The following is a 26,315-nucleotide window of genomic DNA, read 5'->3' as shown; positions in this document are numbered from 1 at the left end:
ACACAATCAACACCGAAACAAGGCCCATTCTCACATTTTTTCCCTTATTTTCTTTTTATCATTTCTGATTTAACAACACCTGTGTTAACTCATGACAGGTACAAGGTAAAAGTTAGGCTCTACCATCCTGACTTCAATTCACTGTTCCCTACCTGCTGCAACCTACTGTTTACATGTTAAAAATGATAGCATCCAGCAAGCTACCTAGCCTGCTAACTGCTGAATCAGATTGCAATCCAGACAATATTTTCAGGCAGCGGACTTACTTCTTGTTGGGGGCTAACACCGGCTAGCTACATCATTGACATTAATTACCTAATTTGATTTTAAGCTTCCCATCTCTGTGCCTGCATGCTAACTTGCTAGTTGAATCTTGGCTCCAGAAGGCAGTTAATATTCTCGTTCGAAACATTGGTAGACAGCAACGTAGACTAGCTAGATTAAGCAGGCAGGTCAATTGGTTTTGTATAATGCCATTTACATTTTTAAATGGAAACTTAAACTTTTCAATGCACTATCATATAGAAATGGGGACTTCATTTTTATTTATAAAACCTCCTCCATGGTGCAAAAATCCTTCCCAGTTACAAGTATGTCGAGAATTCTGATAAATGATACTGTACCAGGCTCACTTGATTCAATGCATGATTATATAGTTTAAGTAAGGCGTGAAGTATTCACATTGTAAACCACCTTTTTACAAAAACAGCCACTTCAATTGGCAGTTTTACTGACGTACCAATAAATACAATCGGGTTAGTCGTCATTCCCAAACAGCTGCAGTTTTTATTCACCTTAAAGTTTAGAATGGGACAAACTAAGTACTGTTATCAGGATTTCTGTGAATCTGATAAAAAAATCCCTTTATTCAGTGAAATTATATACTGCCTGTGGTGATTTCGATGTAAAAGTAAAGCCATTTGATAGTATTGTATTTTAAAAGTCAGATAACTGGTTTCCTCATTTTATTTTCAATCAGTTAATTCAACTTTCGCCTCAATTAGATTTCTAGTCACATTGAAAATTAACTTGACTACGACTTTGCTAATAAACTTGAAAAATGATTTTGAAATGAGGTTTACAGGATTACTCTTGCTAACTGGCATATTTATTTTTTGCCCAGTTAGCTAAATCCCTAACTAGCTAGTTAGCTTGATGATAACATGTAAAAATGTTCTTAACCTGATATGCAATTTTTTACCAACCAAACACCCCTGACAAACAGTACTGTCACCATTCTCCTCTGTTACACTACATCATCATTCTTCTGCAGAGTATCATTCTAACATATAACATCACAATAAATGATATCAACACACACACTTTAGAGTACAAAACTGGACATGCACTAAATACTTATTCCCTAAGTCTGTAGGAACTCTTAAAAGACAGGCTTTTGTGTATATCCTTTTGAGTACTGTGGCTCTGGGAATCTGAAGTAAATGTGTGCCTATTAAAGAGGATGCTATTTTGTTTTAAGCAAAGATAAGGGACAGATCTGCGTCATAACCAATATATCCACTGCTCCCTATTAAAGCAAATTATTCCTGAACAGAAATGTGTCTGTTCATACTTATGCATAATTACACAATGTGAGCTCCTTCGGTGGCTCCGGGAGGAAAGGGTGCTCTCGACACTCACCAGATTGGCCAGGATGTAGTGGTAGCCACGGCTGTTCTTTCCAAGGGCCACGACCTATGGAAGGAAGATCAACCACATTGAGCTGTTAATAGGGAGGGAAACAATAGGCAAACCTTTTTAACTTTATCCTCTGACTTGAGCTTTGCTCAACATTTGCTTACTTTTTTTGAATTACATTACTTAGGACATTAGGGGACACTGACACTGCTTTTTTTTGATCTAATGAGATGTGACCAAGAGGATAACATGCACTGCTGAATTCACCTGCCTCTCTGTTCCAACTGGGACGGGTGGAGGAGAGGATTTGTACTGACACTGTATTTTTCAGTTGAAAGCAAAACTCTTTGGTGCAGCTTTTCGCATAAAAAAATCCAAAAAGAACATTGCACAATCATGAGACACACCCAGATCAAAATGCTCAAAATATGACCAAGTACCTACAGAAAATACATACACATCAACAGTAAAATTCAATCACAGTGTAATAAAATAGCCCTTGACACACTGTTTCACAATGTAGCCTTATTCAAGCAAATAAAACTGCTTTTGAAAATTGTACATGCTGATCATATATAAACTGCTCTGCCTCAATGAAGCCAATCAATTCTCACACAAAATGAGATGCTCTCACTGGAAAGATTTTAATGATGATGCTATGAAAAATTATTCAATTGTTCACCAATATATATAAAAAAATCTAATGAAAGCCTGGGGCCTTCTTTACACTGCTAGTTTTGACAATTGACATTAATGACTAATTTACTTGATAATCAGTATACTTACAGTACATGTCAGAGTAAGACATTTACTGTACAATCAAAGGAAACATAAATAACAACAAAATTAACTCTGAACTCAGTTCAGATACTTGATAACGGAATGAAGAAAACTGAGATGAATGAAAGAGCAAGAAAGGAAGTGAACGGCAGTCATGATTTCACTGAACACATCAGAGGGCAGTGGTCACGTTGGTATTCTAACCACTCAGGAAATGGAGCTTACTTGGGTCCTGAATGTCATTTATTCCAATTTCCCTACTCTGCGCAAGACGTCTTTCAACTCCGAGTGCTTTTCTGATCAGATTAAAAGAGCACCTTCTTTAAATTAAACTAATTTTTCTGCTTTTTCCACCTTCCACTTTTATTTTTGTGAATAGCTCCTAGTACTACTCCCGGTCCAATTAGTAAACTTTGAACATATTATCATGATCTTCTGATGTAATGTATTGTGATTCCTACAAGGCCGCTGCCAGACTCCTCACATTTGGTCTTGACTATTTCAGTGCTAACTCTTCTGGTGATGCTGAGGGCAATCAATATAATTTTGGAACTAGACTGATGACATTTTTTCATGCAGGGGCATTGCACATGAGAAAAAAGACAGAAGCCATTGTTACAAAGTTTTCAGAAGGTTGCCTTCCTCTGCAAAATCACAAAAATCAGACAAATATGAATCCTATGAGTCCTACCCATTCATAACAAGCCAGGGCTAATCCTGTTCTGTAAGACAGTGAATTTTTGAATGGCAGATGAGCCAGCTGTCCACCTGTGCTGATGCACATTGAATATCAGTGTGAGAGCTAAGGAGACACAGATGCATGACAGATCTATCCCCAGCTTCAACATTCATAAAATCCGTACCTTTCCAATGCTCTCTTTTGGAATATGAGTCAAACTCAAGAGGCCACTGTCTCTTTAGCATAAATGGTGTGTGTGTGTGTGTGTGTGTGTGTGTGTGTGTGTGTGTGTGTGTGTGTGTGTGTGTGTGTATGTGTGTGTATATGTGTGTGTGTGTGTGCTTATGTTGTACAAAAATTAATCTATGGAATCTAAAGCCTGCAGTGAGCTTCTTCATTTTGCAATAAAGCTGTTTTTTTTTTCCCCACACAAAGGAAGGCTCACTTTATGCAGTGTTAGCACAGATAGCGGCTAGATGGCTTTTATCTTGTGTTGTATAAATACGACTGGACAGTTCACTCTCTGAAAGCAATTTGTACACAGGCAGACAGGATGAAAGGTTCTTGATGGTGTGTTCAGATAATCACACTGAGGTTGTTTCACATAGGCATTGTAAAGATGAAGCATAGGACAGCATGTTCTTTCTTCACACATTCCAAGAGAAAAAAGCTAGGTATAGCCAGTTAAACAGAACAATACGCCTACAGTTAAACTCTTCAGCACGTTAAGGTTAGGACACAAGCACAGCTGTGTGCAATTCTTTATAACAATATCACAGTTGTGTCTATCACTCACTTTCTTATGGCTGCAGCAGTTGACAGTAACCAAAGTAGTCTGGTTGATAACTGGACTAGCAACAAACCACTAAACCAGAGTTTGAGATGGCTTTAAAAAGGTTTCATTAACCATACAAGAGAACACAAACCAGTTTTAACTATGCCAATGCCTCTCTGGTGTTCTGTGATAGTTGGGGGGTGGGGGTTGTTTTAACAGTAAAATGGGAATATGCGGCAATTATTTATTCTTAGTTAACTGAAGTCAACTGCTTCACAGTTTTGAATGGAACTACACATTTGATTGTGTCAGCACTGAAATCAACATCATGTTAACATGTTAGGGGGAAGCAGTTTACAAATGTGTGAGTGACAGATGTCCCTCTATGATGTGTCTCAGAGGCTGGGTACACACACACACACACACACACACACACACAGAGCAGGATCAATATGACTGGGCCATCACAATGGGCTGCAGTATGGCAACGCCATAGTTGTCATCATCTCTGAATTTAAAAGATGCCCCACTGTCAGTTGTCCCACTGTAGTTCTGAAGTCCTGCAGATTCTGTAAGGCCTCTGCAAAACGGTCAGTTTTCATATCAGCATGCATGCAGCATCATATCATACTGCAATATGGTAATGCCCTCTAGCCACAAGCAGACTAGAACAAGAGTTGCTAAACTAAAGGTGTCAAATTCGGTCCCTGCAGGGCCAGCATGTATTCTGTGACTTCACTGGTCCAATTACCAAATTAATGGCATAGATTTAGAGAATTTCCCAAGGTATATTGTAGCAAAATGCTTGTCAAGTGAAAGGCAGAAGTATATATATATATATCTAGATCAGAGGGATTATTTACAAACATACAAAAAAAAAACTGAGTTATGAAGGGTTAATTAAGAGGAGAGGTGAGACTGGAGCAAATGCCAGTAAATGCACAGCGCCCTCCAGCAAACGATTCTGACAGAGCCACCTTAAAGAAAGGTAATGAAAGCCAGGTTTACTCCAGAATGACTAAACTGTCAGAAGAAGCCCCATTTTGTCCTCATTTAATCTCTTTTATTAGATATGGCCCCCTGCCTCAGAGGCACTCCCCTGCCTCCTATCACTAACATGGTTTCATCGCAAATCGCTCTCGTACCAGTGAACGTTCACCATGTATTCCCCTCCACCACGCAGACAGAAAATCATTCCTTTCTAAGCTCTTCTGAGAAAAGCAATCAAGATCTCAGCGACTCATGCCAAATCCCCCCAAATGACCCTGGCTGCCCCTGATCTGTCTGTATTGTGCTGCAGGCACACGACACAGAATCATGCTCGCCTTCTGATAATTCATCAGTTTAACTCTTCCCCTCCCACCAGCCTTGGTGTTGATTTGCTCTTTCAAGGGCCCTGCTGCAGCAATTATGAGTTCATTTTCCTCCTTTGTCAACGTGGATAATTGTGGTAGTTCACCTTGGGATCATCTGCATGTGTCAATTTCTTATGAAATGTCATGCTCACACAAATCACATAAAGCCTCTTTCTCAATTAATGTGAACTTTAATGTGAAGTGGTACTTGTGGATGTTTACATCTCTTGGTTCACAACAATCCAATGTATGTTGGGGGAAAAGAAATTGTTGCACCTGCGAGTGATTGTGTTTTTCCAGCAGGAAACAGCACATTGGCACAGCCCGGTCATTACTCTAAATTTCCACCAGCATTTTCAAGTAGGTCAGTCATTTCTAGCAGCTGCAAGATCTGTGATATCAGGAACTTGTGTTGTATCAGGAAATGAAATGAAAGAGACAGCGTTGGTGTAAGCGAAAGGCGGTCATACCTAAATTTTTCACATTCTCCACTTAATCAGATAAGAAGGTTGGTGGCCATGTTGGTGTTCCAAGCACTCAGGAAATGGAGCTTGCCTGCGCCCCGCTCCTTTCCTGAATGTCATTCATTCCAATTTCCCTACACTGCGCAGGAAGTGTTTCGACCCTGAGAGCTCTTCTGATCAGATTAAAAGAGCACCTTCCTTAAATTAACCGCATCTTTCTGTTGCTTCCACCTTCCCGGTTTTGCTTCCCTGCATCCCTTCTCAAGCTCCCAGTACTCCTGTCAGTCCAATTAGTAAACTTTGAAGACTTCCTAATGGCCCTCTGATATAATGTGTCCTTATTCATACAAGGTCATTGCCAGAGCTCTGCTATTCTCTCTTGGCTGTATTAGCGAAAACTCTTCTGATCTCTCAGTGGTGTTGAGGGCTGTCATTATAATTTAGGGATCCCCTCCGACTGATGACATTTGCTGACCTTACTCATGGTGGAATATTTCTCTGGAAACAAAGAAGGAAACTGTGGTTTTATAATATATCAAAAGGCTTCAGAGTTTTCCCAAGAGTCTCTTCACACTGGTACAAAGCCCCCTTGCCATGATATTCTCTGATATTCAGCTAGAATTCAGCCTCCAGTGGTGAGAAAATGGCAATCGCAGCAGGCATACAAAGTAGGAAATCAGCAAGAGCCCGAGGGGCAACCACAAGCATGCACAAAAAGGGCCATAATTAATTGCAAAAAAGAAAAAAAAAACAGATAATGTCATTTTCTGCAGTAGGCGATTGTCACTGACCTTTTTGACTGATGAGCAAAGTCAAGCAAGATCGACCCTTGACACGTATGGGACACAACACTCCACCACTGGCATAGGGAAATGTATAACAACCCACACAAATCACAGCTGAGAACAGATGCCCCAAATCTGGTGTGTACAATGCACTGTCTATGAGCGTGTAAACAGTCACCCTTAAAGCCAGCATGTGAAGTGTCCTGGCTTTTAGCATGCTAACAGGCATCCTTAATGCCACAGTGTGCAGTGGTCTGGATTTGGTGTGACCAATACAATAACAGCGCTTAATGAAGCTGCTGTATCCTTAGGCACAGCATAATACTCTCCTTGAATGCATGGACATGTCCAACAAAAGGTCTGCTCAACTAAAATAGGAGCAACTCTTCTCCATACAGAAGGACTGTCTGTGTATTAGAACATAAAAATGTATTATGAACAGCATAGGCCATTTAACCCGTCTTGGCTCATCATTTGCCAAATAATATAGGCCAAATCTATTACCGCAGCGAGTTTGGTGTCGAAGGATGCCAGACTCTCTGACAGTATCACAAATCCTGACAAGCAATTCCATCCTTTTATGACTCACTATATTATCTATAATTACTCATCAAACTTTCTTTTTTCCCCAGATATTCCTAGTTTATTTTTTCATATTTGTGACTGTAGCTATTAAGCCATGAGTTATGCTGAAAGCTGAAATGCAACTGTGGGCATGCATGCCAGACCAGCCTGCCGTCAAGGAGACCTATGACAATGCTAATGTGATTTAGGTAATCAGCTTCCCTTCGAAAGGATATAGGATATTTATACTATAGAGGAAATTTTCTAGATTCCATTTTGTGAGGGAGTAACTTGACAGTTCCTTTTTCAGACGGTGTTAGGCTTATGTGAGACGTCACAGAAACTGCAGCTTCAATGCACCAAATGGTCAGAGTTTTCCCCATCATGTCATGATTGCTATTTGCTACTGATTTTATTGGTTAATTACTGAAATTCCAAATAGGTATGAGCTGAACAGAAGGTTAATCACTTATAGCTTATTCACTTGAATGGCACCCTGTCAGTACACCTCATGCCAATCAAGCTGAAGCACAGCTGAAATCCATTCTCGAATCTTAAAGGTGGTTAGGACAGCTGATCCACAGTTATACCATCCCACACTGTCCACCATCAAACAATGGGGTTTAAGAATTAATCACACAGAAGAAAATAACCAATGCCTTCTGTGCATTACAGCCTGTAATCTTCTACTTTCTCTCTTTTCTCTCACCAACACATTGATCCTATAGCCACCTGCCACCCTTTGTCCCCCTGAAAAAAGAGGCCCCCTGTCCTTGTGAAATTTTTTCATTAATGCCCACTGGACGCAGACAGGCCGGTTGACCCACAGCCACCTGCACTCTATTCAGTCTATTTGGAGTGTGACAAATTTGGAGTATTTATTATTATCGTAATCATACTGAAGCCATTAATGGTGAGAGCTAATCTGGGATGAATGTGTAGGGTCAATCCCCAAGGGGTTAAGATACTCCTTCTAGTCTTGAGTAAGTTTCAACACCTGCAATGCTTTATTCAAATATGGAATATGTACTGGATAATATGTAAAATGTAAACTGCTGTACATGTATTATGTGTATTACGTATTGGACGATATGTAAAATGTCTCCCTTGAACAAGAATGTTTGTCAACCCAATAATAATGTTTTAATACATACTGCATTATCACCTTAATTACACTCGACCTAAACTATCACACTGATACATGGGCAGTGTTTACTTGCTTCACAATTTTATTGTGGTGCAGTAAGCCCCACGTGCTGGACCAAAATGGTGCAGTGCTTCCTCTATATAAACCCTTCCAAGTGTCTCATGTCGCTACTGGCCCAGATTTGCTGCATCATTGACTACATCTGAAGCAATGGACGCTATTTAGTTATAATCTATAAATAGTAACCCTCATCCATGAGAGAGAGGGGACAAAAATGGCTCTTGTGCCTCCTGAAAGCGGGTGGGGAACACACAGTTATCTTCATTTTCTCTCCTTCAGATTCAGTTGTGCTCTGAGGCCATTAGCCTAAGCATTCCTGGGGGAATCCATTCTAATTAACTGCCCAGAGCCTCCACAGCTTGCCTCTCTTCTTGGCAGGCCTGGATTTATACTGTTGTGGATTAAACAGATTTGGCTTTCCTCCAAAAAAACGAGCAGCACATAAATATCAAATGTATAGCTGCAGCCTCTGTCTCTGTCCCTTTCTTTTTTTGTGAAATAGTAGAGCCAATTTGTAATGTGATTCCTGCAGAGTGGGAGGCGAGAACCCATTCCTGCAGTTGCTTTGAGTGAAACAAGAATGCCTCTCATCCAGTGATGTAAACCTTTTTTAGAGGGCACCTAAGGCTGTGCTCTGAAAACAGGAGCAGCAGTTGACCTTACAATTATTATTTAACATGTGAAAGTAATTCATTTTACAGTTTCTCTAGAAATTCACTTATTCACTGAGTATTTGGAAATATCTCCAGTATTTAATTGAATGTCAAGTAAATGGCCCTTACAAGGCAGATTTATAATTGCTTTGTGCGTCTAACCCAATGTGATCCAAGGGTTTTGTTTTTCTCACAGAACAACCTCAAGTGCATTTTTATGCAGTTTTATCAGACTGGAATTCAATAGTGTTTAATTTGGTTATCACTTGTGAAAAAGAAGATTTGTTCAGATACTGGAGGAGAAAACAAACAGATGAAAGATAAATTGTCTATGTTACTCAGTAACAGCTCACTGCCTAATTTGTGCCTTTTCTGCACCGTTTGTCCTTATAGCCACAGGACCTCCTCTCTATTAGAGACTCAACTAACTGATATTACGCCTGAAAACAAATTTTATTGCTTGCATTTTTCCTCCTGAGGGCTCCAGCCCCAATAATACGATTCTGTCTGTCCTTTTAGTCACATTGAAAGAGACAGAGCATTAGTGTTTCGTGCAGCAGTGGAACATTTTGTATCACTTCATTTCAGGAAAAAAAAAACACTTTGTTCCTCTAGAATCAAATTATATCTCTGAATCTACTGCCACTCAAGTAAAGGCATGCTTAACATGATTATATCCTGAAAGCCACATATTCGTCAGAGAGAGCATTTTTATTATGCGCAAGCAGACACAGCCTCTCATTGGCTGCCCACTTGGTATCAGTCTGTGGGTGTCTGGCCATAAAAAAAAGAACCTGGACCAATAAAATGACAAATCTCATTCTCTCTCTACAAACCAATCTATCCAAACATAGGAGCTGTGATACCATATTGTGCTGAACTCAACAGCAGTGCAGGGATGCTTGAAACATATGGAATTTTATTTAAGAAAAGCTCAGTATGAGACAGTTCTAGGAAGACAGGTGACTGTCTAAAGTCCTCCTTGCTGGAATTTCATATAGAAAGGTACATCGAGAGATGCAAATTAGTGTTTGCTACACATCGGATTACCTATTTGTGAAACACCTCACATTAAGTTGACCTTTTGCCAGTGTTTGCAATATTGTAATTACTCTAGGAATGACTGTGTAACAACACAGTCAAACAACACGGTGTTACATGACAATCACACAGTAACTAATATGGAACAGAGTTGTCAGGCTTGTGTAATTGCATTTATACATTTGACTGCACAACTCCATTCCATATAAGTTCCACTGGTATAAGGTCAATTCAATATAAAGGTTATTTATTGAGTCAATTCAGGTGAAGTATATTGCTCAAGAGTTTACCAGTAATGCCCTGACCTTGGAATAAAGCTGGTAACCTTCTGGTTATCAACCCAGCTCCTGCACCACTTTGCCACACCACCTCACCCTCACTGATCCCTCAGAGGAGGGGAGGTGGAAGTCATTACCAATTATTCCCCATTAAACAGAATTAATCTCATTAGGAAACACGGGTGTTCTGTGAATCCGCTGAAAATGCTAAAACAGGCTCGTTCTTCGGGGCTTAGGTTTCAAACAGCTGGAGCTGTGAGCCATTTATGTCCTCGCCTCTGTCACGTCTTTAGCGTCAGCGACAATGAGCTGAGCTGGGATCAGCAGAACCTTTGATATAAACAGTGACATTACCCAACTGCCTTTCCTCTCTCTTTGGGGAGGCTGGGATTGTTATTAAAGGGTGGAATGAAAGTAATCAACATCTTTGAATACATTGCTTAGCATAATGTTACAGACTAAGACCTTTACATCATTTCCTTTCGAAAGGAACGTAAGTACTTGGGGATTTGTCACAGAATGTTGGCTTTGGTTCTCTCTTTTCAGTGACACATCTTCTCTTCCGTTCTATTCAGTCTCAGCTTGGGGTCTCAGCAGAATACAGTGCTGCGGCCACTGATGAGTGTTTCTGAGCACATTCTGATTTTAACAATGCATATAGTACAATTATTAGTGATTACATTCTCTTTCAAACTCTGTGCTGCACATACTGAGATAGAGATAATCATAATGGGTGCTGGTGGTAATTTTTGTTATTTTGTTATTTTAGCCTGTTGGCTGGCACATAAGAGGGAGTCTGGAACAGAAGAGATTAATAAAGTTGGTAAGAGGGCAAATACTTTGATTAATAATTATTTTCTTTGAAATTATTTCCTATTAATTGGTAATAATTACAAAAAATATATTACACATGCTATTGTATACATGTTTAAAACATAACTTCTCTTTTCATACAACCCAGTTCTTTGGTCTATTCTGCTAATGGTTTAATGCTGCTTTTAAACTGAATCTCTACTAAGGAACAATTTGCCGTTGTCCAGTTAAGGAAATTGAAGCGTTGCCTTGAGGTCTTTGATGGAACTCATATTTTCTGCCATCCTTAACTGACACCCCATTCCCTTGGACATTCATCCTCCGATGTGTGAATTTGCTGTCTGCTTTTGCTGTGACTTGGGCCTTGACAAACTCTTGACTCTCATCTGTTTAAAACTGCATTTTTTTTTGCTTTCATCACTTTTATCTGCTGATCCTGTGCATGTGTGGTCTCTGTGTGTGTGTGTGTGTGTGTGAGACTGGGTGGTTGGGGGGTGGGGCTACTGTGGCACTCAGAGAAGACACAGACTGCTCCCCATTCTCTTTTTTGTGTGTTGATCCCCCCGAGCAATTGTCCCTTCAGTTTTTCCCCTCTATTTTAGTGTGGCACACTGTTTCTGTAGAAAGCATTACACAGTGTTTTCTCCTCTTGGAACAGCTTGTGGGCCCTGGGCCTGTCCCAGGAATCCTTTATTCATGCCTCCCTATTCTTTACAGTGCAGATGAGCATGCTGCTGCCTTTCAGCTGACTCTAGCAAAGAATGCTCCGGAGGGACTTTCAAGTTCCATCAGCTAGAAATGCGCATATGCGCTCTCTCACTCTCTCTGTCTCTCTCTCTGTCTCTCTCTCTCTCATACACTCACTCACTCACACACATGCACACACACACACACACACACACACACAAAGTGCTGCACATTTTAAGAATTACCAGATGAATTTTATATTCCCTGATATTCACTCATTGTTCATACACAGTTTAGGACATCATAATTGGTTTGTCCGTTCAGGCAAGCAAGAGCAGTTAATTATTGTCTATAAATGAGTGAAAAATTCACTGATGAGATGCACTGCATTGTGGGCAAATGGTCTCTTAAAACTCAAATCCTTTGGAACAACATTCAAACTTATCATTCTTATAGATTGCACTGTTGCACTAGTTTTGCAGTTTTTATAGCAAAAAGGAGCCATAGCAGGTATTCTCACAGAGGAGCCAACAACGGTTTCACATGAAGACAGAACATTTGTGTTTAGTGGCGTTTGCTTGACTGAAAATGCTACTTGCTATACACCATGTTATAGTGTGGGATAAACTTTGCCTGTCTGTGCCTGAACTTTCAAATAGTTGAGCTGAGAGTTTGAGCTGAATCAGGCCACTGGGGTAGGAAGGCCTACTTACAGTACACAAGATGGTATTTATGGCAGTTTCTGTTTACGACCTACATTACCAAATGTCCTTGAGAAACAGACATGCTCTGCCAGTCGTGTACATCAGAGAACAGAAGGCAATGGACATCGGCTTCTTTCATTATACAGATGGAAAGGTGTGCGTTCTAAACCTTAATGCTGCTTCTCAGAGATCAGTTCCATTTGATATGTTAATCTCCACTGTGATGATATGGAAGGTGCTCTGACCTACATTCTACAGAGAAAGGCACAGGGTGGACTCAGGAAGTGATCCGTGAGATAAGTTGTGATATTTATAGCTTCTTTTGTTCTCATTTATTTAGTTCTCTTGAAAAGACTAAGAACTCCCAGGTAAGTTTATTTCGGATATTAAAGATAGAACTCTTCCTTCCCATGTGAACATTTCTCCTATGGTTTAACATTAGTTCCGCCACATGAGAGAGAGAGAGGATTTACAAGTAAAAAAAGTCACAATAATATGCTATAATGCAAAATAATGAGCCCTCTTTATGTCGGGAGCAGGGACAGATAAGCATGGTCACAGGAAAAAGCGGCAGGATTAAGCAGAAATGATTAAACTGAGCTGCTTTGCTCCCTCTGCCTGTTCCAGCAATCATGCAGCTTGATCTCCGCTGTAGGGCAAGGCTTTGGTTCCGCAGCCAGCTCCTCTGGGCTGAAGTGTGTCAATACCACCCCGAGGACAACGGGCTCCATTATAGCTTGAGTCTTGGACTTGCTGGGTGTCAGCGCTTAGATTAAGACGCGTTTGGTGAGGCCCACTGCGGCAAGACACCATTTTATAGTGCTGGCCCCAGAGGAGCTGCAGTCCAGCAGGCTTTCTGGATGTCTTTGAATCTCCAGCATTGCCAGAGCAGGGCAGATCAGTTCAATTAGTTTCAATGCAGACAATGCATGCTCAAGTGTAGCAAGAGCTGTAGTCATGGCAACCATCCAGACCCAGGACTCAAATTTCTGAAATTTCAGTGCTGCTCCAAATTTTACAGTATTATTATGGAAAGGAACTCACTTAGAAAACCTTTCACTGAAAGACAGACACCAGCTAAATTCACAGTAAAGTGATATACACGATCGCAGATTATTGCTGAACATTAGTAAAGTAAGATAAAAAATAAATATCAAGCCAAGCTGAGACTGATACCCATTAACTCAACAAGATTCATAATACAATAATACCAGCACTATACTTAGAAAGACAAAAATAATAGAGAAAATGTGTTTTAATGAAATTTAACTGAAACCTATTAAGAGAGAGAATCTGCATCAGAAGAATTAAATTAGACATAGTGAATTAGAACTAAAAACCATTCTGTATTAAATGACAACTCTGAGCTGAAATTAAATTCATAAAAAACAACTTAGAGTCAGTCTCATTCAGGAATAGTGTGTGGTGGAAAGAACCAATATATCTAAATGAATGCTAATGAGCAGAATCCAGTTCAGTGGGTGATTGCCTTGTAAGCAGCAGTGAGAGGGGTTGTTCTGTAGCATTAGGCCCACTCTAAGGAAGGGAAATGAGGTGCCCTACCCCTGCCTGTCTGAAAAGCCACTCGTCCATTTATCTTAATACCATTCTTCCATGGTAGAACCGGGCTTTTCTTTTTCCCTCCCAAACAGCAGAAGGGAGCTTGTCGATCGACTGCCCTGGCTCATTAGAGAGAAATTAACAGACCTGTATTTGACCATTGACAGCTGGGCGTAGATTCCTGCACCAAGTGGAGCGGCAAGGCTACATTTAGCCAGCTAGAGGTAAGGGGTTATCAAACTGGCTTATTGACTCTACCTGTTCCAGGATGGTGTTTATCCTATCCACTTCACAGTCTATTAGGTAGCGCTTCTCCTGTCTTCTGTCCATCTCCTCGATGATGCGTCGGTACTCCTGGGGATCTGTCACACTGCCGACCGACCGCGCCGTCACTTGCCAGTTGTTGGCTACTGCTGCCTCCATGATGGCTTGAAGGATCGAGAACCCTTGGGAAGAGAATTTCATACAAATCAGAGAGAAGCTTAAGAGGTTGGAAAGCAATGTTTGCATTTTACCTCAATTTGTTGAGCTTGATAGCGCATACATATATTACATATACATATATTCATGCTTTATTCTTTACAGATCTTGCTTCAGACCACATGGATAGTGTGGTTGACAGATTGCTTGACTTTAACATTGAAGATGTTACAAAGCACTAAGGTTTCCAACCCCACAGGATCTGGATATGTGACTGTTATCATTCTCTCCATGTGCTTATGAGGCAAAACCAAGTCCTCTTTTCTGATTCTAAATATTACACAAAAACCTCCCTATCCAAAGGGAGTAAATAGTGTTGTTCTCCCTTATTCTACATAGCAGGGGGTACAGCACAGCTGAGGAGAGAGAGAGAGTGATATGTGTGTATGGTAGGATTGTAAACAAGGCTTAACACTCGTACAGGCACACAGCACATAGTAAACTATTTTGGCATGTAATCTGACTTGCGAGGTTTAAATGCAATCTGTGCTCGCCCTGAGTTCCAGTAATATGTGCAGGAGCAGGTAAGCCACATGCGACACATGGGGAATCTCTCCAGTGTTTATTGCCTGTGCTTGGGTTCAAGATAGAGAATGACAATCTCAGCAAAAGCAACAAAGAGCCTCCGTTGTCTTCATGAAGAATCACGTACATGGTACGTGTATTACTTCCTTGCAGTAAACACTCTATGATTCCTCCACATAAGTGATAAGTTCCTCTTTGTGTGCACACTAAACAGGCAAGAAAGCAATCTCTGTCGGAACAGCTCCTTTCTGATGCAAACTGTAAACATGCAGCGTAAGCTTATGGAGTCTCTTCCACTTGTTGCCATCAACACAAGACAATGCATTCATTTTCAAGCTGTGTTAAGGGGTTTGTTCCACTGCATAACAGTGCTCTTAAGGAATGGAGACGTAGTGGAGAACATCTGAATGGGTTATATCTTTCAGGCTCAACACACAATCCCTGGTCTGTAAGGTTGAATTAAATGAACATCACAACCCCAGAACAACTCCTCAGCACATCTCATTCAACATCTACAGACAATGGTTTAAACAAATGATAAAAATGATATGCAGACCAGTAAGAGAAAAGAATATTGCTTTAAAACAGTAAAGGAACATTATGGAATGAGCATACCTCTGGAGCAGGAAACATTCTTATAAATAATTCACTTATTTAAGTTATTTGTTTTACAATTCTCACAGCACCAGACGCAGAACAACATTTCTCTGAATTATTCATACAGAAATGTACAGTGCAGTCATATTACTTGGACACGTGCTAATAGATAGTAATAAACTACATGCACTTGGCTAAAGCGCGAGCTGCAGAAAAGTGTGAGCCGGAATAAAACAAACTTTTGCTTGCCTCCCGTTGAAGGACGGAGTGATGGAGAATGTGGGCACAGGCTCCGCGTCATTGTAAATCAAGCCCTGTGGCAGCCTCGGATTAGGCACTGACAATGTAATTGTTTTCAGGCGGATGCGCAATAAGCCATTCTTCCATTATCTTTACATTGGGCTAGCCCCGACCACTGCGTTTTTTTTAGGATTTCGCAGCGGAGACTATCGGCGAACGCGGCGCACTGCCGTGGCTCTCCTCAGATAGGCAGAGGGAAAACGCTGATTCCATCAAATGGTAAATCGGATTCATGAGGACCAGGCAGTCGCCGGGGATTATTCTCACGTGCTCACGGTCTGAAGGATGCAGGGGAATCGAGGAGGGACGTGCCTGAGGCAGACTGCGTGTTAAACATTGTTCAGCGTGCCTCCTTCCCCCTGCCACCATGGGGCCTTATCTCAGGGCCAGACACAGCGGGGGCCATTAACAAAGAAAAGAAAAACAGCACGCATTGTTGTTATGATTTATTTACTTGGCAGATGTTCTTATATAGAGCATCGTACAAAGTTAATATGGCATTATGCATTGCATACATTCCACGGGAGCAACAAAAACCTCAACAATGGGTACACACCAGCTAGAACTACATTATAGTCTAAATAAATCTCATGCTGAAAAACTGAAACTGACCTTTCAGTTATGAGTCCTGCTCCTTAACCACTATGCTACACTGCCACCCAAAATAGGAAGCTTATCAGAGAAAAATGTCAGTAAGAGCAACATAATTATATCATACTGGGGTGAATGTAAAATCTGACAATGACCTAAAAATATCAACATTGTCTGTTATCATTGTGTTTATATGCCTGGTACATATCCATTAACATCATACTGCCCCACTAATAGTAAGTAACAATGGTCTGAAAGAACTACAGTACACTACACCAGAATTCACAAAAGGGTACAGAGATCAGATTCTGGGTACTAGGCACATCAACAGCACATCTCCTGTCTTGGTGCACTGTGAGGTCACCATGTTATCCTTGAGTCTCTACCACTGCCATCTTCCCATTTGCTACTACTCTGGGGCATGGAGATCTCCAATGGACACACATCTGCTTCAACTTCACAGCAGGTCACATAATGAGACAGTGTAGCACTTTAACATCTCTTACCATGCCCAGATAAAACATTTGTGGCCCAAAATTGAAAACCAAGAAAGTCGTTTAAGAACCGTGGCAAAACCCATGGTCCTTCTTGCGGGCTGGTCTATGACTTGATATTGGATTAAGTCATCTCTGTAACGCTTGACATTTCAAACATGTTAACGACTGCTTGGAAGAGAGGGAGGATTTGGGGGATTTATAAATTTGTCCTTCACACAATTTTCCTTTTTTTATCCATCAATTACTTCTAAGCTGATTTATTTGGATTCTGGTATTATATCCTGTGTTGTTTCATGTGAAATGCGTATGCATGTCATTGAATTTAAATGATATCTTTTCATGGGCAGGTCAGAATATTTGAAGATTTAAAGCTATCTGTACTAAAAGTTTCACAAATTATGAAAACAAAATCAATTCCTTTTTCTTTATTCTTATTTGACCTTCATCAAATGGTAAGGTCACTTAGGAATTCCAATTCCATGTGAGAGGAAGGATTTTAAATACTTGTGCCAAAAGTCAGCTCAAGGTGAAATGGAGATGGCAACTGTCCTTGGATTAAAAGACTTAGTTGCAGAGAACAGTAAATGTCCTGTGGGAGTTCTCAGTCTATTTACTAATCCTGTAACACATGTCATATTGATAATAAAGAGAAAAATGAGCGAGGCCTGTGAAAAGTAGGCACAACCCAGCATCGCTGCAAACCTTGCTTAAATGTTACCAACGATACTACCTCATAGGATGCTTGTTGATCTGACACCATGTTGGACCCAGATGGTTTCTCCTGTGCTGTGCTCTAGCCTGTACAGCTGAGGCTGGTAAAAAAAAGAATTTGCCATTTGAGGGTTTGCCATTAACTCTGGAGGAGAGTATAACTGGGTCAAAATGGCCTCAGCGCTGGGTGGGGGACTCACCACTGGGGTGTCTTCTGGGTTGTTCACAGAGCTGCAGTGGGACTAGAGGGCATGTCACTTTGATTTATGCTGATGTTTCTGCCCAAACGCTCCTTCCACTTAAGACCTTCTTACAGCATTTTTGTAACATTACAACAATATTTGTAGGTACAGTACATGTTAAGAGGTCAATGATAAGGTGGTATCACTAAAATGTATTGGAATTTTTGACTTTGCACATTTACATCTAAAGGAAACTGATGCCATACCCATTAAATCACATTTTCTGTAATACTCTTTTCACTGAAAATAATGATCTCTTTGCTGCATTTTCATAAATACTGATAAATTAATAACAATTTAAATTAAATTTCACTATCAGACTCTCATTCACTTGGTAACATGTGAAAACTATAGCAGGGCCTGATTTGAATAGTGTAATCTTCAAAAACAGTTTCAACAATGCATCACGTTCTGTAGGTTCCAGTTATATTTAATTAGGTCAGCAACCTAAAAATGGAAACAACTTCACCTGATTCCACAGAGAATGTAATAATATGGGCAATAATGGCTCAAAAGCCTGCTTTTACATTGCTGCAAAAATGATTTCACTGCTTTTATACAGAGAGGTCACAAAGCCAATTCACACAATGCCTTCACACACTCATTCAATAATTTTTCAAAAGCAACCTTTCTGGTTACTTTTTATGCAACTCAGCAACATCCAGGATTACAGTATGTCTGAAGAGCACATATACACTATGCATAGACATTTGATTTCCAGTATGAACCACCTTGTTTATAAGGAGGTCTTGTCAGGGTGAAAGGTGGAAGCCAGGGATATATTTAGCCCATAAAATCAAGTGATGCTTAGATGGTCTTATGCACAAACACATCACATCACATTATGCCTCATATCAGATCTTAAAATTTCCTTCTATGACACAACCAATGCACAGTAAGCACTCATCACTGAAAGGTCAGAGGTCAGATGGATGGTTATGTCTTCTTTTCATACCATGACATAAGTCTTCACAATTCACTTTTCCTACAACTTGTCAGGTAAGAGCAATTTATTTGTTGTGACACTAATGCAAAAGTGAGCCTCAAATATTTAAGTGAGCCTCAAATATGAATCTAAAATATTTGTTCAGTTTTTTTTATTTAAAATTGAGAGCATGGCTTCCAGAGGCAGTGCTAGAAAGGAGGGCAGTGGCAGCAGCATAGCGTTGGAGCTGTAAGGCACAGCCTGAAATGTCACTTCTCAGCTTCTCAACAACCAGCTTCATCGACACGAGACACAGCAGCTGACTCATTTCTTTGTGTCTTAAAGCATAACAATTGGATTTTTGTTCATTAAAATAATGCCAACGTTTCTATCTTTCATCTTTGCAGACAATCTGAAATGTATTTTAATAAACTGGTAAAATCATTAGCCCCTTGAGTATAAGAGCAGAGCTCTGTTAATGAATTGGAGTGCGTTTGTCAGCTCTTCCCTTTGCATCTTCCCGGAGGATACGCGACTCTGCTGTTTTCGGAGAGACGTACCGTGGCAGCTGTATTAATCAGTTTTCTTTACAAAACCAAATGAGTCTCAACCCTGAGGAAATCCTGCCATTCTGACTATTACAAAAAATGGCTGAACTCAAAATCTTCAATTAATGACACCCCCTCATCCAGTCCTCTGGTTCTCCTGCTAAAAGGCTGATCAGAATGTGTAGAATAAAATCCAGTTAAGATTCAAAAAAAAGATTCTGTGCTTTTCGCGTTTCAGATTTTTTTATGGAAATTAAGAGATGAAATCCGTCCTCAGAAAAGATTCGTCTTCAAATTTAATTAGTTTTGTTCTTACTTTCTGAAAGTCAGCCAAAAAGTTTTAGTGCAAATGTCATAATAAAGTTGAAGGACAGTGCGGTGTGCTCAGAGCTCAAAATACTTACAGTTTCGCAGTATACAATGCAGTGCATGTATAACTTACACTCAGCTATAAACACTGGTATGACCAGTACCATTCTACCAGCTACCAGTGGTAGACTAAACACTTGCTTTGTGTTAATGGGTGCTTATACCCCTTTCATGTTTGTTCATTTGTTCAGAAGAGTTTAAGCTAAGAGACACTGACAGTCCCAGTACATTCAAGAGAAACCCAATGATGTCACTGTCAGCAAGACATTTTCAGTCAAGACATGACTTTTTCAAGAAATTTATGGCAATTTTTGTCCTTGTGCTTGGGAACATGGCCATTTTGGGCATTAGTTGATCAAAGCCTATAATCTGCTCATGGCAGACAGTTGAATCCCTCCAGTACCGAAGTGTGCCACTGTGCTTTATTGACACTACAGATTCACTTTGTAAATTACGTCCACCTAACCGAAAGGGAGCCACCACACTGCACTGAATGGCTTAAATGCAATACAGCCACTGCATAAATTCTCAGGACAACTACAAGATTTTCTTATCTGAATCTATAAATCCGCACTGTACAAACACATCGCTGTGAGGCGGCGCTTCCCCCTACTCCGTGCGTCAGCTCTCATCATTTCTCACGCGGACGCGGTGTTTAATATGCTGTAAACCTGTGCAGAGTCAGCGGAGAGACCCACCTCGTATACGTCCCCAGCCTGTAATTCAAACATGAGGAGCATGCCGGAATCGGCCATCTGTTGGCTTCTTCAGCCCCTGTCCCTTCGGTCTCAACGCGCATCTCTGTTTTTGTATCCCAGTTTCCTGTCACTCATATAATTGACTGGGAATTCTAAAAAAAAACATGTTTTGCAGTGGAGACAGTCTCATTAAGCCCACCAACAAAAAGTCTCTAGTTTCACAGGGGGACTGCAGCACCTGCGCATTTTTCAGCTACTTATTCACCCAAATGAAGCAAATGAATAAAGACCACCACATAAATGGTGGATTCACCAGTGAAAATGAAATGCTGTAGAGGCAGAAGCACTTTGGATTTTGAAATTAGCAGCATAAAACTGCAATACAAAATGTAACCTTAACTATGTATATTTTAAATTATGGAGTAAGCATAAATATTACAAATACAGTAACATAACTGTAAAAAATTATTAACCATCAATAAATTATCAAAGACCTCCTCGCCATTTTGAGCAGTGTACTTTTTGCTGGACAATCTGACTCACTCCTCTCCCCTAAAGATAGCCAATAATGACACAACCACTGAACCCAGTTAACCAAAACCTTTCAGATCAAGTGGCAAGAGAAAGTACACCTCTCTGAACTGGATTTAAACAGGCTGTGGCTTGCAGCCCTCCCCTGGTGTGGTTAAGATGTAATTGAGTTCAGTTGTGTCTAATCTCTTCCCTGTTCCTGCAGCTCCCTGTTCTTCATCAAGGTCTTGGCCCCTACTGGACCATCAACTGCTCCATTCCTCTTCAGGGTAGAATCTTATTTTACACAGCTTCTATTTCTACTTCAGCATTGATTAAATACACAAACTCAAAAGAGATAAACTTTCACACTTTACAAATGCTAAAATACCGCTGTGTATGAGCGATTGTTTCTTTTCATGAGGTTAATGTTGAGATTGACAAATATTCTTACTTCATGGGCCAAAATGGATACGTGTCAATCTCAACATTAACTCAATGAAAAGAAAAATCATCATACTTAACATAATGTATGCTTAACAAAACAAAGCTCACATTACTTTTGCAATAGCGCTTATATGACTCGGTGCTGTGCTCTAAGACCACTCCAATAACCATCATTTTTGGCTTACTCTGTACAGAGGTCACAGACTGATTGTCCTCACCCAGCAATACTATGCTTTAATCTTGAGATGCCAGCAAGTCTGAAATAAGATCAAAACATTCAGACACAATCAGCCACAGAACTGAATAATACAAAACAATTGGACACAGCAAAATGTGAGCAAGGACAGAGCAGACACGAAGACCTTCAGTAAATTTCCAGCTAGACACTCAAAACATCAAAAGAACTCAGCGTCTTTTACCAGCCCCTAATTCTAGGACGGAATTTAATCCTTCATGAGCCCCTTTTTTGAAAAGTTACAGTCAACATTTCCCACTGGTCTGAATGACTTCGAGTTATGTCCAAAAGATATTCAAACCAGGACAATGTCGACTACCCCCCCACTGTGGCTCTGGGGAAGGGGGTATTCATCTGCCTTTTTTGTGCTGAAGGTACAATTTAAACATTAAAAAAACACACTAATTGAAAGGAAAGAATCTTTCAGTCAAAAGGCAGTACTCTGCAGTCAGCTCAGTGCCTGCAGTGTGAAATTGTTTAACTATCAATCCGCAACACTGAATGATATGTATGCTGCAAAGCCTTCCTACAACCACTCACAAGCATGCAGTGTGACTGCTCAGATGTAGTCGAGGACTGAGGGAAGCTGCCAGCGTGTGTCTGTGCTCAAAGACATCCAAGTGTCCCTGATATGGCTACAAATGGAAATCGGTTGCATAAAGTAAATATTATGAAACAAATGCTCCTGAGGATTCTGTAAAGGTTCAGAGATATACAGACACCAGCTATGCCTCTCTGATTATCCCATAAGTGTGTTCCTTCATATAACAGCAGAAGGACGCATACGTATGTTATATTTGGAGTTAAGTGTTGATACTTACAGGATGGGGAAAATGGCTGATTGTAACAGAGTCGAGTACTATAGACGGGATGAGTATGAGCACTCAAAAAAATCTAAGAACAAGTTACTCTGCCTCATCTAATTTCTAAACAAGGAACTGAGCAGATTAAAAATCATCATAGTTTATCCACAGGAGAAGGGTGTAATACATATTTAGCAAAGATACCCAATTTGTTACTGTAAGAAGAGCTGTATACAGTAGTATGTCCATTATGAAGGCTCTCTTGGCATACAGAGTGCCCCAAGCAGGCTGAGAGCAAATGGTGAATAGAGCTAGCTCAGGCCCCTAGGTTCTCTGGTTAGCATCTCATTTTGTGAGCCTTCTCTTTTTAAGGCCAGATGTCAGTACAAAGACTCAGCTGAACCCTTGATCTTTTTCCTACGCATTGCGTCTCCACCGCATTTTTATCTTGTTGAAAGTTCAATATTTCTCCTGTGACCCGCTGAGACTGGCATGTACCACAAAGGGACAGAAAAAAATCAGCAGAGCCATTAAGAATATTTTTTGCCTGTAGGTTATTCTGAGTCTTGTTTACAAAGTGCATAACTTCTTATATTACCTCCACATGAACCTGTCAGAGACTGTGGTAACAGTTTATTGGACCATGGAAATCTGTGCACACTTTGCTTGCCATGAAATGATAAAAGCTGGTACTTGTATTGGATATGAACAAGGACACTGTTCTCTAAACACTAAAGGACTCTTACTCAAGCTGTGCTTTGAATCCAGGTTTTGATAATGTAGTTTTGCATGAAGTGCATCAGCCCCAAGAAATGGCAAATTGTGACCTCTTACAATTTTTTGCTGTTGTGGTTCCCAGTTTCCTCTTAACAAAAATGGCTATGCACACAAGTACTTGTCCAAATAATAATGCATGAAACAGGGACAGATGTACCTGCACTACATAGGAAGCTGGCTACTTGCTCCTGATCATCAGGGATCAGACACATTACACTCATAATGGTGTTGAGTCAGAAAAAGGGGGAAAAAACACCTTCCAAATAGAATATACACATGCAAAAGTACTACAGTACTACCTATTGATGTAAATGCTCATTATCAGTACTTTTTTTGTATAAACTATTATCATCATCGTCATAATAGTCATCATGAGTAGCTGTAGTTCTTCAATACGTTATCCCTGCTACCTGATACAATAGAAAATGTTTTGCTAATTATTTTGAACTTGTCAAAAAAGCATGATATTTCTTAATCTAATACATGTACACAAAGAAGAAAGGAGAAGACTCCATTAACATGCCCAACAAAACACTCATGAACTTTTTATCACCTTTTTTTAGAAATAAATGTATGTCAAGGTAATAACAGCAATTTGCAAAATGTTAAAGATGTCTTTAAACCAACCCTCACTTAACATTATCCCTGGCAAATCAAAAGCCATGGCTAAAAAACATTGATTTCCCTGTTTATAATTCCAGACATTTTATATCTTAGAGTAAAAAGAATGTGTGATTTTCATATTACACTATTTCTTAAAATGTCAGTTTAATGGTAATGACGCACATGGACAGGTAAAGAAATTACTATAATTGTGAATGAAAATTGTAATGGAAAAATGGCTCTTCTCTATGGCAGCCATAGCCTGTTCTCTTTAAGTCATTAAAAATTCTTTTTAAGTCATATATACCATTTTCAATAATCCAATTTGCAATAAATATATGGGAACACTGTATGGATGCTAAGCATTTGACCATCCATGGGATTCTGGGTGAAGAATTTAACCACATAAACAATTTTACAAACTGTAAACAGTTATATTTTTATGAGCTGTACATGTTATACACTCAGTTGTACATGTTAATGTCATTTTGGGTTTTCTGGTAGTAAATTCCACATGTCTTCCTTAGGCAGTAAACTTTATATACATATATTTACATATTGACTATAATAGATAGGGATAGGTATCATACTTGCACATGATATTTGATCATTTCAATGTAAGAATTATCACTAATATGACATTATTCAGGTATCTGTAGACATACTTTCTATTTCTATTTCATATTTCTATTTATTCTTTCATACTTCTATTGCATGATGTAATCTCTCAGTAACATTGTTTTAATCTTTGTCTGCCTGCTCAACATTACTGTATAACTAACCACACATAAATATGTTATTGAAACAACAAATAAGCAAGAGACCTACTCCTACTCCCACATAATGAAAAACCCTATGAAATACGTACTGAAACCTCTATTACTACTGCCATTTTCAATCCCTACTTTCCACGTGGAGGGAAAGTGGAAATCCCATAAGGTTCCATTTTTATGTCTGGCCTCATGACTGAAATCAGGCCAGCTTAATAGTGATCAATAAATCTGGACTCGTGTACTCAATGAACACAATTACAGAGAGGTAGTTTGCATACCATGTAACCATTCACAGAACTGTTAATGCTGTAATGTTCGCAGTCCAGCAGGAAAAAAAATGTTGCATTGTGGGTCGGCAGTGTTCTAAAACAGCATGACGTCTCTGCTTCCCAGTGTAATGACACTCAGGCTGTGATCAATCCTACCTGTTGGCACATGGCATACCTGTCTTCCCAATGAAGCAGAATGTGGAGCACAGCCCCTGTGTGTTCAGCTGTGTGCCGAGTGCTGAACTACCACCAACTGCAATGAACTGCTCTAACAGGAACTACGGAGCTGTCGAGATAAGAGTGCTCCTGACTTCCAGCAAGGACAGCAATAGGAATGGAGCTGTCCACAGTGCTGAAATGCAAGGGAGCGGGCAAATCCAGATTCTCTCTGTGAGCATGGTGCAATAGCTCCAATGAAGGCACGGCAAAGATAGCCAAGTATTTCTTTCAAGAGTTCACAAATTTAGCTTGAAAGTGCTACAAAATTATACACACTTGCTAATTCAATGTGTGCCAAAAGCTTTTAATTTGTTAAGGAGAAAAAAAGGGCCCCAGCAGAATGACAAAATTCAGTAAAAGTGAGGTTGGAATTTACCTCATGAGACTTAAAATATCCTCATTAATGCCTAATCATCTCTTATCCTCTGACTGAGAGCAGATAAACACATGCTTAAACTTTGATGAGTGCTCACCTCTGAGGTCTGACTTGATTTAGCTAATGTACACAGTGCAGATTATATCCTGAGCTGTGAGAGGAAGGAAGGCATGTATGGAGCAGAGATTAAAAGCCATGTCCCTTTTTACAGCTCACCCTTTCCTGATAGTGACTGTGACCAGCTTTACTGTCTGGTTTCTGAGGGACTGCCTAAAATGGACCTTTCCTAAGTGCACTGGGAAGCCAACCAAAAAGAAAGAAAGAAAAAAAAAAAAACGCAGAAGAATTGAACCAGGTCTTTGAAGTGCCGTTTTCATTAATTAACATGTATCTTCAGCCAAATGCAGTTCTAATCACACAGCTGCTGGAGGCGCTTGATGTGAAATCAAACTGAAATGGCTTGCAAAGCGTATCTCTGGAAGACTACGCCGGTGGCGGGGTGGAGTGCTTCTCCCCACATATTTTTTTTTTTTTTTTTTTTTTTTTTTAATTTGCACGGCTCGCAAACTGATAAAGGCATCTGCCGTATCCAAAGCCACTGCAATTATCTGTTGCATCAGCTGTGTGACTCATAACCGACGCGTAAACATATTTTTTGCTGGTGGTCAGCTATAATTCATTTTTAATCTCCCCAGCTCTGGCTATTTAGATTGTGGGGATACCATCCATAAAATTGCACAGAAATGAATAGAACACAGGCTGCTAATGCCGAAATCAGATGCAGAAAACTGTAAAGCAAAGCTACGTGCTTCTAACAAATATGTGCTATAGGACAAG

At 40.0% G+C, this 26,315-nt stretch overlaps 1 protein-coding gene across 2 annotated transcripts in view; it reads right to left on the bottom strand.

The window, feature by feature from the left end:
* Positions 1 to 26,315, bottom strand: part of gria3b (glutamate receptor, ionotropic, AMPA 3b) — a 105,283-nt gene that overhangs the window by 40,991 nt on the left and 37,977 nt on the right. For both annotated transcript variants that reach the window (XM_036548450.1, XM_036548452.1), the window contains exons 4-5: positions 14,242 to 14,429; positions 1,642 to 1,695 (exon numbers count right to left, since the gene is read on the bottom strand). In XM_036548450.1, the coding sequence (XP_036404343.1) occupies positions 1,642 to 1,695; positions 14,242 to 14,429 (242 nt within the window). The remainder of the gene's footprint in view (positions 1 to 1,641; positions 1,696 to 14,241; positions 14,430 to 26,315) is intronic.

The sequence above is a fragment of the Megalops cyprinoides genome, chromosome 16 (genome assembly GCF_013368585.1).
Source record: "Megalops cyprinoides isolate fMegCyp1 chromosome 16, fMegCyp1.pri, whole genome shotgun sequence".
NCBI classification, from domain to species: domain Eukaryota; kingdom Metazoa; phylum Chordata; class Actinopteri; order Elopiformes; family Megalopidae; genus Megalops; species Megalops cyprinoides.
The sequence above is the reverse complement of the archived record's forward strand: the minus strand, read 5'-3'. Positions and strand labels throughout refer to the sequence as shown.